General features: G+C 50.0%; 1 protein-coding gene across 10 annotated transcripts in view; it reads right to left on the reverse strand.

The window, feature by feature from the left end:
* The window catches only part of DAB2IP (DAB2 interacting protein), a 196770-nt gene that overhangs the window by 101919 nt on the left and 81529 nt on the right, over positions 1 to 13322 (reverse strand). For all 10 annotated transcript variants that reach the window (XM_060100781.1, XM_060100778.1, XM_060100783.1 and 7 more), the window contains exon 2: positions 2539 to 2642. In XM_060100781.1, the coding sequence (XP_059956764.1) occupies positions 2539 to 2642 (104 nt within the window). The remainder of the gene's footprint in view (positions 1 to 2538; positions 2643 to 13322) is intronic.

Below are 13322 nucleotides of genomic sequence, written 5' to 3' on the forward strand. Positions count from 1 at the left end.
GGGAAGGGTCCCCCCCTCTGGTTCCAGTCCAGCCAGAGGGGTGCAACACGCTCCTGCGCTAGGGTCAGGGAGACCTGAGTCCAAATCTTGGCTCCATCATTACGAGCACTTGGAGCTCGGGTGAGGGACTTCACCTCTCTGGGTCTCAGTTTTCTCATCTGTAAAATGGGGTGATAAAAGTATCAGCTTCAGGGTTGTCTCAAGGTTTAAAAGTGATCAAATAGGTAAGACCGTGAAGATAGTACAGGGGGCTACATTATGATTAGTCATCGTTCCCTAAGGCATCCTGAAGGCTCAGCCCTGGTGCCTGTGGCCCTGGGGGTCCAGGAAGGGCAGGACTTGACCTCTGCGCCAGCTGATTCGGTCAGGGTCTCTCAGGTGCCAGCCTCCTGATCCTCCCCACAGCTGGAGACCATCTCCCAAGGGCCCTGGTCTCACCCAGGGAGGTGACCAGGAATCCTTCCTCAGCACGCGTGTCCTTCTCCTCCTCACTGCCTGGAGGCTGATCTGACCCAGAGCCTAGGGCTCAGAACTACCTCTTTTATGAGCTTGTTAAAAATGCAGATATCCTGGCTCTGCCCCTGGCCCACTGCGCTGAAATCTTGAGGGGGCCGGGGATCTTATTTTGAGAGCATTTTTATGACACACAGAAAGCAGGAGAATCAGTGACCCTGGGGAAAGCCCCATCCTGTTATCTGAGGACTTGAGGTGCCACCTGACCCGGACCTGGCCCATCTTCCCAGCCTCACCTCCTACCCTGACCTCCAGACCCCTCATCTCCAGTCCCAACAAGCATTTCACCATTCCACAAACACATCAATTTCTAGTGTGCTTCCATGCCTGCCTCCATGTTTTTGCAACTGCTGTTCCCCTTACCTGGAACTCCCTCTCTGTTGCTGCCTGCCCAATTTCTAAGGAGCGCTTCAAGACCCAGCTCAAAGGTGTTCCCAGGGAACACCTGTCCAAGCCCACTCTCACCTCACCTGGAACCCCCATATCACACTGTATGGCAATAGCCAGGCCCGTGCCCTCTCTGTTCTCTCCATCAAAACCTTCTTTCCAAGCTTCCCTGGTGGCGCAGTGGTTGAGAGTCCGCCTGCCGATGCAGGTTCGTGCCCCGGTCTGGGAAGATCCCACATGCCGCGGAGCGGCTGGGCCCGTGAGCCATGGCTGCTGAGCCTGCGCATCCGGAGGCTGTGCTCCGCAACGGGAGAGGCCACAACAGTGAGAGGCCCGCGTACCGCAAAAAAAAAAAAAAAAACTTCTTTTCCCGGAGCTCCAAAGGGCTAGCTTCTCATCCCTTGGACTTCAGCTCAACTATCACTCCCCCACCACACGACCTCAAGGAAGCTCTCCTGGTTTTCCCTATCAGTCTACTTTTCTCCTTCACAGCACATAGCTCCAACACAAGAATGTCAGCCCATAAGGTCAAAGGGCTTTATCCACCTGGTACTCTCTTGGCCAGCTCCTCCCACTTAGCCCCGGTGCAAAGAATGGTACCTGGCACACAGCAGGCACGCCATAAAAAATGGTTGAATGAGGGCTTCCCTAGTGGCGCAGTGGTTGAGAGAGACACGGGTTCGTGCCCCGGTCTGGGAAGATCCCACATGCCGCGGAGCGGCTGGGCCCGTGAGCCATGGCCGCTGAGCCTGCGCGTCCGGAGCCTGTGCTCCGCAACGGGGGAGGCCACAACAGTGAGAGGCCCAAGTACCGCAAAAAAAAAAAAAAAAAAAAAAAGGTTGAATGAATGAATGGATGAATAAATGGTCAAGTAGCCACCTCCCCTACAGACTGTGAGCTCCCAGGGGAAGAGAACATGTCTACTTCTCCAGCAGCTGGCAGAGCATGGACAGAGGGGCACATGGTAACACGTGAATGGGGGCAGGAAAGGGACGTAAGACTGCAGGTGCGTGGAAGGAGGAGGGTGGGGACCCAGGGGGACACGGAGAGTCAGATGTGAAGGCTCACTGGATTCTGTTTCCATTAAGTCATTTAGGTTTGAAATAAAAGAATGTGTGCTGGCGGGACTACTAAGAATCAGTAGCTAAGATATATATACTGTCCTTTGTTGGTTCTAAGACATCATCAATTGTAAGATACAGCATTATTTTATGTGCCACCAAGAAAAAAAAACACAGCAATTAAATTATGACACACCACGGGCTGTAATACGAGAGATATTAAAACATGGAAACAAAAAGGGTGCCTTCTAAGGAAGCGTGGCGTGTGTGCGCACGCATGAGGGTGCGTTTATCCGACCTAACACTAGCCTCTTCCTTCCCAGGCCAGCTCAGCTCTGGGCCCCACAGCCTGCAGAGCTGTCTATCCTCTGTCTGGCCCCTCCCTCGCAAGAAGGGGCCCCCACGTGGCCCCCCGGGATGGGGCTGAGCCACAGAGAGGGGAGCAGCTGCGCGATCGGATACCTAGAACAAGGGAGGCTGGATGCTCTCCCGGTCCGTGAGGCTCCAGGAAGGGGGGCCGCGGGGTCGCAGAGCAGCACCCCAGGCCAGGTGGCGGTGCTGACGCAGAGATAGTTACCGTGACCCGGAACGGCGTAGCGGCTGCAGGCTCCATGCTGGGGCTCTTCTCCGAGAGGCTGCCCGGCAGGCTGCGCCGGGAGCCCGGCCTTTCTTGGGGCGACTCTGTCAACAGAGGGAGAGAGAGGGTGAGCATGGACAATCTAGGCCACCCAGTCAGGCCCTCCTGTCATTCCCGTCCAGGCCAGGACAACACACAACTGGTCCCCATAAAATGGTCCAACCATTGTGGAAAACAGATAGTGGTTCCCCAAAAAGTTAAAGACTGAGTGGCCACATGACCCAGCAATTCCACTCCTATACCCCAAAGAACTGAAAACAGGGACACAGAGAAACACTTGTATGCAAATGTCCATGGCAACATTATTCAAAATAGCCAAAAAGGTAGAAGCAACCCAAGTGTCCATCAACAGATGAATGGATAAACACAGTGTGGTAGCTCCATACAATGGACGGTAATTCCATCATTAAAAGAATGAAAGTTCTGATACATGCTGCAATCTGGATGAACCTTGAAAACATGCTGAGTGACAAAAGCCAGACACAAAAGGACAAATATTGTATAATTCCACTTGTACAAAATACCCAGAATAGGCAAATTCATAGAGAAAGAAAGGTTACCAGGGGCTAGGGACAGGGGAGCTTGGGGAGTTATTGCTTAATTGTACAGGGTTTCTATTTGGAGTGATGGGAAAGATTTAGAAATGGACAGTGGTGATAGTTGCACGACTTTGTAAATGTACATAATACCACTGAGTTGTACACTTAAAAATGATTAAAATGGTAAATTTCATGTATATATTTCATATATATTTACCACAACTTTTTTTTAAAAAAGGTCTCCTAAAACCCACACTTCAAGGCGCACATCTTGTGATGTGTGGTAATGAGCTCCCTGTTACTGGAGGTATACAAGCAGTCCCTTCAAACACGAGACTCTATGATTTCTAGCTTCCAGTTGGAACTGTCTCTCCCTGAGGTTTTAAACTTGAGAATAGTGCAAGGGCCAGGCAGGTAACGGAGTAAAGGGTAGCAGTGGCCAGCTGCTCGGCTCCAGCTGATTATTTCAGCATAGCAACAGGGGGCTCAGTGCAGCCAAAGCTTCCCACGGTTCAGGAGGACCTGGAAATCTGGGGTGGGGGGGAGTTTAATATGAAATATTCTGATTTTTAAATGGCGACCGCTCATTCAAAACTCTTAGCCACGGCCTGAGCACGCCCATTTAAACAGCCAGGTCAGTCCACCTGGCTGCTTTCCCCCCTGGTTCCCCGACGCCGGGCTTGGCACTGGCTGCCTCTTTTCTAGTGCTTGGGCTGTGGCCCCCACAGAAGCCCCCCTTCCTGCTCGTCCCGGCCTGACCCATCCAGCACGCCCTGGAGGAAACCCTTGGTAACCTCCTCCGCCCCCAGCTCTCAGCCCCCTTAGGGCTCCTGTAGCAACAGCCAGGCCAGGGTAGCCTACCTATGCTTTCATTTTGCATGCACAGTGTGTGTGCGCGCGTGTGTGTCCTCTGCTTGAGGGTGGAGTAGCCTATCTACGCTCTCACTTTGCACAGTGTGTGTGTGTGTGTGTGTGTGTGTGTGTGTGTGTGTGTGTGTCCTCTGCTTGACGGTGGAACTCCTAATGCCCCACGCCTAAGCCGGCTGCATCTCCACATCCCCAGCATCCTGCACGGAGGCTGGCGTGTGTGGGGTGCTTGGGAAAGACCTGTTGACTCAGAAGGAAGAAAACAGACGGGAAAAAGGATGGGGTGGAGATTTCCCTGGTACCTGTGAACACACCAGGGTGCAGAGTCAGAGGCGCACGCCCAGAATACACACACACATGTTCGCATCCATGTAGACACTCCAATGCGTACCAACTCGGATCCATCCCCAGATACACGTGCACGAGTGGATGTGTGGACATGTGCACACACACAGGACAGATGAAGAGCAGGTTTTCCCAGAAGGCAGATCGGGCTATCGGGGGGCCGCGCTACACTTTCCGGTCCATTCTCTCCACGCAGCTGGCTTGCACAGGGGTCCTCAGAAGTGTGGAAGAACAGAGCTGAGCCCTCATCCCACTAGGGCAGGCCAGTGCTGAGCCCTGGCCGGTGGGCAAGCAGGCAAAGCCACTTTGGGACTGGAGGAAGTGGGCCACCCGCGGGGATGGGTTCAGGCCCAGCTGCCCACCAGGCAGCCCTGGGGCCACCTCTTCTAGAAAAGCTTCCTCTTCAGCCCAGTGACTGCCATGTCTTAGGGCCTCTCTGCTTCCCTCGTGGCGCTTCCTACTTAGAACCTTCCTCACTCCGCTCCCCCTCTACGGTGTCTGCTAGTCACACACTAGGGGAGACCCACTCTTTTTGGAGATTTCCCCAGGAAATCTCTTCCTGCGCCCCCAGTCTGCCTTCATCTCCTCCCCACCCCCAGTACCCACCGTCACCTCCACCTGGGGGTCCTCCATAACTAACCACTGTGTCCCACCCACATGTGCGACACTGCCCTCAGCCTCCAGAAGCCTCTCAGGAACTACCCCCTCTCCCTGACACACGCACACACCTGGCCACAGCTTCACTGCCCCTTCCTGGGCAGGTGTGCCTTCACACCTCTAGGCAAGAGACACACAGAGGCACCTGGCAGGACACGAGGAGTCCAGCGAGGCTGCTTCCTCTCTAAGATCAAGACTGATGTTCCGGGCTTCCCTGGTGGTGCAGTGGTTGAGAGTCCACCTGCTGATGCAGGGGACACGGGTTCGTGCCCCGGTCTGGGAAGATCCCACGTGCCACGGAGCGGCTGGGCCCGTGAGCCATGGCCGCTGAGCCTGCGCGTCCGGAGCCTGTGCTCTGCAACGGGAGAGGCCACAACAGTGAGAGGCCCGCGTACCGCAAAAAAAAAAAAAAAAAAAAAAAGACTGATGTTCCAGGACTTCCCTGGTGGCGCAGTGGTTGAGAGTCTGCCTGCCAGTGCAGGGGACATGGGTTCGAGCCCTGGTCTGGGAAAATCCCATATGCCATGGAGCAACTAAGCCCTTGCACCACAACTACTGAGCCTGCACGTGTGGAGCCTGTGCTCCTCAACAAGAGAGGCCGCGACAGTGAGAGACCCCCGCTCGCCGCAACTAGAGAAAGCCCTCACACAGAAACGAAGACCCAACACAGCCAAAAATAATAAATAAATAAATAAATAAATATCTTTTCAAAAATAAAAAAGACTGATGTTACCACAGCCTGTACAGATCACGGCCATTGCCTGCTGGGTCTGAGCAGGAGGCGCTCAGAGGTTGAGTGGTTCAACCACCATTTTATAGATCAGGAAGCTGAGACTAGAGGAAAGGAACTTATCCACTAGCTCCTAACCCAGCAGATAGATAGCAAAGACCCTCATGGGTGCTCCCAAAGTAGCCGTAAACTTCAATTCAGATACCCTGGGGAGCATCTCTAACCACTTCCAGTTTGGCACTGCACAATTCAAATTGATTTTTGCTCAAAATTTAAACAAAAGAAACAAAGCCCAGGCTACACCCCATCTGCATCAGAAGGCAGAACCCCAGCAAGGGGGCTGCAGAGCAGGATGGATGGGGTAGGAGTCCACTCTTCCTCCTGCACGCCAGAGGACGAGGAATCTAGGCACCTTTCCGGACAGCTTCCGCTTAGCCCCAGTTCCATTCTCCATCCTTCTCCACCCCGCCTCCTGCCCCAGGGTGTAGACCACCAACCCGGCTTCTGGGCCCTCCGGCTTCCATGAGGTTTGGCCACTGGGGAGCCCTGCCAGGAGATCAGGGGAGGGAGGAGAGACTGGGTCAGCTGCCTCTCTCCACCAAAGCTCCCGACTACCACGGACTACCATCAGGTCTCCTGCACTCTCGCCTCCCAGCGGCCACGCTCCCCTCCCCTCCTGCCAGCCTCAGTGGACCAGCCCCAGCTGCCAGTAGCTCTGGGGTCCTGCACTCCTCCTCATGGCTCCCCACACCCGCCCACACCTCAAATCATCCTCGTGTAAGCGCCATCTGCTTCCTGCTGGACCCCCACGGATCCACCAGGCGGGATCTTGGCTGCCTGAGAACCAGGCCCCACTCACGGAGCTGGCGGAACCCCCTTTACATATGGATGGGAAGCTGTGACATGCCTGGAGATCACGCTGAACCACAGGGGCAGAGTCTGGGCCGGGTCAGGCTCTCTTCTGACCCTACACCCCAAACAGCTCCCCCCAGAAGCCAGCAGCCAACACAAGCTCCAAACACAAAGTTAGTAATAATAACCACATGGCTCACTGGGGTACGGACCAGTGTTTCTCTACCTTTTATTCATTCCCCCTAAGGAGTCTTTTTCATTTCCTAGTTTCCCCTCAACAAAATTCTAAAACCATAGATATACAGTAAGTATCTTTTTGTCCTGTATGTATATTAGGCTTTATACAGAAAAAGAGTGAGGCTTTTTCACCTCCCCTTCCTAGAATCAATTTTTTTGTCCACTTAGGGGCAATACTGCCCCCATTGAGACACATTCAAATATCATCCCCACCTCACAACGTAGACAGCTATGGGGAGTTCCATTTTCCAGATGAGTAAATTGAGGTTCTAAGAGGGAAAAGTGACTTCCTCTAAAGTTCCCCCAGGTAAGAAGCAAGAGTATATGCTGAAACTGTTCCCCGCAAACCCACACTTAGAGGGGCTCAGAGAACACCGAGGATGCCTGGAGCATGGGGTAGGGGGAGGAGCACCAGGCTGGGACCAGGAGGCTCGACTTAACCCTGACTCTGCTGTGTGACTCCAGGCCAGCCCCTTCCCATCCCCGGGCTCATGACTTATCATCAATCCAGTGAGTCAGGAAGTAAGAGCAGTGACTGTCTCTATTCCCCACCACCTAAAAAAAAGGAAATGGAAAAAAAACCCGCTCTTTATTTTACAAAGGCAAAGACGGAAAGCTGACCCCCTGAGTTCTATCTCTGCCTCTAAAAACACAGCTGCCTTTGGCCTTTGACTTAGTAACAAGTCTTTTCTAATTTGAGGAAGCAGACACTGGGATGCTTGGGCTCAGGCCCCACACAGAGCTCTGAGCAACACAACTGGTATTAGCAGGACCCCAGAGAAGTTGAGTGAGTTTGCTAACATCTTGCAGGATGAAGGTGGCATCCCCAGGAACAGACCCCAGGAAGGGCGAACCGGCCAACCTCCGAGTCTCCTCCAGACCTCGGAGCACTGGTTCAGGCGTCTTCCCTCAGCTCAGACTCACTGTGTGACCTCCACATGACCTCTAGCGCTTCCAGTCTACAAAATTAGGTCACAGGACCAGCTGATCCTGCATCCCCTTTCCAGCAGGAGGTCAAGAGTCTCTGTTTCACCAGGCAGACCAGGCTGCCTTCCTATTCTTGGAAGCCATAGGCGGAGAAACGCATTTTAACCTTCATGTGTTTGCAAAAATAAATAAATAAAATTGGTTTCATTCAAATGCTGCTGGCTTGGTTGCCATGGATACCTCCTAATCATGAAGGATGACTGTTACTTGTTGCCATGGAAACACGGAGGCCTGAGGAACATCCTGTAATTTCAGACAAGACACCAAATTTCAGTTGTCGGGTTGCACCGCCCAGATCTTACTGCTTAAAAACAGGTCGAAGGGGCTTCCCTGGTGGCGCAGTAGTTGAGAGTCCGCCTGCCGATGCAGGGGACACGGGTTTGTGCCCCGGTCTGGGAGGATCCCACATGCCGCGGAGCAGCTTGGCCCATGAGCCATGGCCGTTGAGCCTGCGTGTCCGGAGCCTGTGCTCCGCAATGGGAGAGGCCACAGCAGTGAGAGGCCCACATACCGCAAAAAAAAAAACAAAAAACAGGTCAAGGCAGCAACCTCTAATACTGGCAGCAGGAGAAAAGAAGTCAGTACTATAGAAAGAAGAGGTGCAAGGCAGGGGTGTATGTGTGTGCTGGACCTCAACAGTGATCAGGAAGATGCAAATTAAAACTACCAGACGTCATTTCACACCTTTCAGGGAGGCAAAAATGAAAAAGAACAATGACCCCAAATGTTGACAGGGATGTGGGAAAGTCTGTCTTCACTGCTGGTGGAAAGAAAAGAATTTGAGGACAATTAGAAAAGAGCTAGTTGAAACTGACACACACACACACACACACACACATACTCTTAAGACCGGAAATTCCCCTCCCACATGTCCAGTCTAGAAAAGTGCTTCAGACTTGCACATGAAGATCTGCACAGAGATGTCAACTGCAGCACTGTTTGTAGTAGCAGAATGTGGGAAGCCACCTAAATGTCCACCAACAGGGGAATGGATGCCCCAGTGGATGACTCCTTGGGGCAGTCATTCGGTGGAATAGGGTGGGACTCCAGGGGGCAATGTCCACGGACCCCTACAAAGGACCCAGTTCTATAAGATCAGCATGAATCAAACTCAGAAATAAGAGGTTGAGTAAAAAAAGTACATTGCAAAAGGAAACAGAGTGCAATCCACTTATACTTTTTTTTTTTAACAAGAATGTTCACAACAGCTTTATTTGTAATAGCCAAAAACTGGAAATAACCAAAACGTCCTTCAGTAGTAGGTGAATGGTTAAACCGTGGTACATCCAGAGTGTGTGAAGCAGAATAATGTTCCCTCCAAAGAAGTCTACCCTAAGTCCCAGAACCTGTGAAGATATTTTATATGGTAAAAGAAACTCTGCAAATGTGATTAAGGTTAAGGACTTGATGAAAGTGTATCCTGGATTTCCAGTTGGGGATAATCTTAAATGTGCAAAAGGATGGCTCTGAGGGATTCAATGATGCAAGAAGAGACAAGAGAGATTCTAAGCATGAGAGGAATGATGGAAGAATGGGGTCACGAGCCAAGACCTCTACTTAGAAACTGGGAACATCCCTCAGCTGACAGCCAGCAAGAAAATAGGAACCTCAGTCCTACAACCACAGGGAACTGAATTCTGCCAACAAGGAATGGGCAATGAAATGGAGTTTTCCCTAGAGCTTTCAGAAAGCAATGCAGCCTACTAATACTTTGATCTTAGTCCCTCAAGACCCACACCAGACCTGACCTACAGAACTGTAAGATGACAAATCTGTGTTGTTAAAGCTAAGTTTTTTTTGTTTTAATTTATTTATTTTTGGCTGCATTGGGTCTTTGTTGCTGCGTGAGGACTTTCTCTAGTTGCAGCTAGCAGGGTCTACTCTTTGTTGTGCTGCACTGGCTTCTCACTGCGGTGGCTTCTCTTGTTGCAGAGCATGGGCTCTAGGCATGCAGGCTTCAGTAATTGTGGCATGCAGGCTAAGTAGTTGTGGTGCACAGGCTTAGTTGCTCCGTGGTGTGTGGGATCTTCCCGGTCCAGGGATCGAACCTATGTCCCCTGCATTGTCAGGCGGATTTTTAACCGCTGAGCCAGCGGGGAAGTCCGAAGCTGCTAAGTTTTAACTTGCTATGGCAGCAATAGGAAACTAATACACATGCCATGGAATACTACTCTGCAATGAAAAAGGAATGCACTATTGAAATACACAACAACTTGGATGGATCTCCAGAGCAACATGCTTGGTGCAAAAAGCCAATGTCAAAAGGTCACATGGTGCATGATCCCATTTATATGGCATTCTCAAAGCAGTAAAGTCATAAAGATGCAAAACCAATTGGTGGTTGCCAGGAGTTAGGGATGGTGGGGGGCAGGTAGGTGGGTGTAACCATAAAAGGGCAGCACAAGAGGGAGATCTTTATGGTGATAGAATAGTCTTGTGTCTTGATTGCAGTGGCGGTTACACGAATTTACACGTGCTGAAATGGCACAGAGTTATACACAGGCATCGTACCAATGTGCACAAACGATGAGAGAGGAAGGAGGAAAGCAGACACTGACATCCAGAAGCTGACCTGGCATTCACAGCTCTGCCATGTTATTCTCCTTTTGGACATAAACAACCTCACAGGATACCAACCTCAGACAAGGCTACCATGATAAATGAGGCCAAACAAGTCCACTTTATCATTTCGTCTAAGCCACTGACAAAAGCCAGGTCACTGCGCCACCCACAAAATACCAAAAATCTCCCCACCTTGGCCAAAATGAGTGTCTGCTGCTTCTTTACCGATGACAGCTTTATCCTTGTGCTGCCTCTTCTCCCTGGAGATAAGATTTGAGATACCCCATCACAGAATTGCCCCCGCTTTCTGAGAGCAGCCAATCAAGAGTGAACCCCACTTCCTTAGACGTCCCCCAAATCACCCAACCAAAGCCCAAATCCTAGAGTAGGTTCTGTCTACCACACTCTGAGTTGTCCCGTGGTTCCCCACAGTGTGTGTTCTCCATCACTGCAATAAGTAATAAACCCAACTTGTTCAGCTGGAGGTGTGTTCCTGGTGGGTCTTTGGCTGGAGGACACTGTACTGGTTACATGAGATGTAACTATCAGGGGAAACTGGGTGAAGGATGCGCAGAAGCCTCTCTGTACTGGTTTTGCAACTGCCTACATATCTGTAAAAATTTCAGAATGAAAAGTTAATAAATAGCCTATTTGAAATACATGGAATCATATCTGTGTGTAAACAATTGAGATTTTCCATCCCGAGAAACTAACTGCAGAAATGTCTTCATATCCAATGTTCCCTGAGTAGAGAGAATGGCCAGCAATCTAGAGGCAAGAGGCACAGAAATATAAACACCACGGCAAAGGCTTACCATGGGCTCTTTAGACTGAAATACATTTGCTGTCTACATGATTAAACTAATATGGTGTTTTACTTTCTGTTTGTATGTGTGTGCACTTACATAGAACAATATCATAAACAGTACTCAAAAACTAAGTATCAGAGATACTCTTTGGAGAATGGGATGGGCTACGGGTGGGAACCGTACCACTTGCTGAATGAAGAATAATTCAGCCTTTTACTATAAAACTAATAGTAAAATTAAACTAGAAATAGGTGGTATGATGATTCAGTACAAATTGTACCCTCTGAATACATCTGAATAGGAAAAAGGAAAAGAAGCAAGAGAAAAAACAAAATCAGAAAACAAAACAAATGACATTGAAATCAACAGCAGCCCAAATGACCAGTTAGAGAAAGTGGATCAGGAAAGTCCAAAAATTAGATTTAGAAACAAACTCGTGGGTGAGGGAACGAAGTTCCCCAAGCGTAAACCTGCCAATGAACTGGTGTCCCAACTTCCCCTCCCCCACCACTGCAGGAGTGGCCGGATGAACTGCAGGAAGAGCCAAAGGTAAGATCACCATGGCAGCAGGTCAAGGAACCTTCAGAGTGTTAGAACTTTGCAGACATGGCAGTCCAGCTGATGCCACTGTGTATCTGTGCGCGCGTGTGTGTGTGAAGCACATGTGTACTGTTCTTATCTGCTCTTAACAGTTAGCCAAATGAAGAGTGAGTTTGCCAAAATAGTGCACTGATATGTTGGTAGGTCTCCTACACACACTTTTTCCAGTTCAAACTTTGGCCATCCATCTTTAGTTTTTATTTTATTTATTTTTGGCTGCATTGGGTCTTCGTTGCTGCGCGTGGGCTTTCTCTAGTGGCAGCGGGCGGGGGCTACTCTTCGTTTCAGTGCATAGACTTCTCATTGCCATGGCTTCTCTTGTTGCAGAGCACAGGCTCTAGTCGGGTGGGCTTCAGTAGTTGTGGCACGTGGGCTCAGTTGTTGTGGCGTGCAGGCTCAGTAGTGGTGGAGCACGGGCTTAGTTGCTCCACGCATGTGGGATCTTCTTGAACCAGGGCTCGAACCTGTGTCCCCTGAGTGGGCAGGCAGATTCTTTAGCACTGCGCCACCAGGGAAGCCCCCCATCCGTCTTTGGAAGAAGGAGGCGACGTGGTTCTTAGAGGTTAGTAAACCTTACCTGCCTGTGGCAGGCGGAATAATGGCCCCCAAAGAGCCCATCCTGATCCTAGAATCCATGAATATGTTACCTTCAATGTCAAAAGGGACTTCAAAGACGTGATTAAGGATCTCGAGATGGGGAGATTATTTCAGAGTACCTGGGAGGGCCCAATGTAATCACAAGAGTCCTTATAAGACAGAGACAGGAGCATCAGAGAAGACAGGGAAGGCGATGTGGTGATGGAAGCAGAGGTGGGAGTGAGGTGGGGCCATGGGTCAAGGCAGCTTCTAGAAGCTGCAAGAGGCAAGGAAACTGATTCTCCCCTAGAGCCCCCAGGGAGAATGCAGTCCTGCCGACACCTTGGTTGTAACCCAGAGAAACTGATTTCAGACTTCTGACCCTGAGAACTGTAAGATTAGAAGTCTGTGTGTTCTAAGACGCTAAATTTACAGTAGTTTGTTCCAGTAGCAATAGGAAGCCAATACACTCACTGATCAAGGTTCAACTTATTCTAGTAAAAATGGAGGGGTAGTGACATCACACCATTGGCTGATCCAGGACTGGGGACTCTCAAGGTCCCTTTTCCAAATCGATGGCTGCCTTAAAAGGAGAAAAGCTTCCTTTGGGAAACATAATATTCATGACCCTATATAATGTAAACTTCTTTCTTTCTCTACAATGCACTTGTTATCAATCAACATATGTAAAAGGGTTGGAAAACCACGAAAGTATATGGTACCTTTCTTGGTTATTTTATAATGTAGTTTAGAGATGTTTTCACATCTGTATATAGAGAATATTTATCTTTGGATAGTCACTCCACACGCTGTGTATTTATCCTTAGTATAGATACTAAATACATTACTAAAACTTCTTTAGGGTATATAAGCTCCAACAACAGCACTCCAGAGAGAATCATGATTATCAAACCCTAAATATTCAGGCATAGAATTAAATTCACTCATTTTTCATTTCATTCA

The sequence above is a fragment of the Mesoplodon densirostris genome, chromosome 6, assembly GCF_025265405.1.
Source record: "Mesoplodon densirostris isolate mMesDen1 chromosome 6, mMesDen1 primary haplotype, whole genome shotgun sequence".
Lineage (NCBI taxonomy): Eukaryota > Metazoa > Chordata > Mammalia > Artiodactyla > Ziphiidae > Mesoplodon > Mesoplodon densirostris.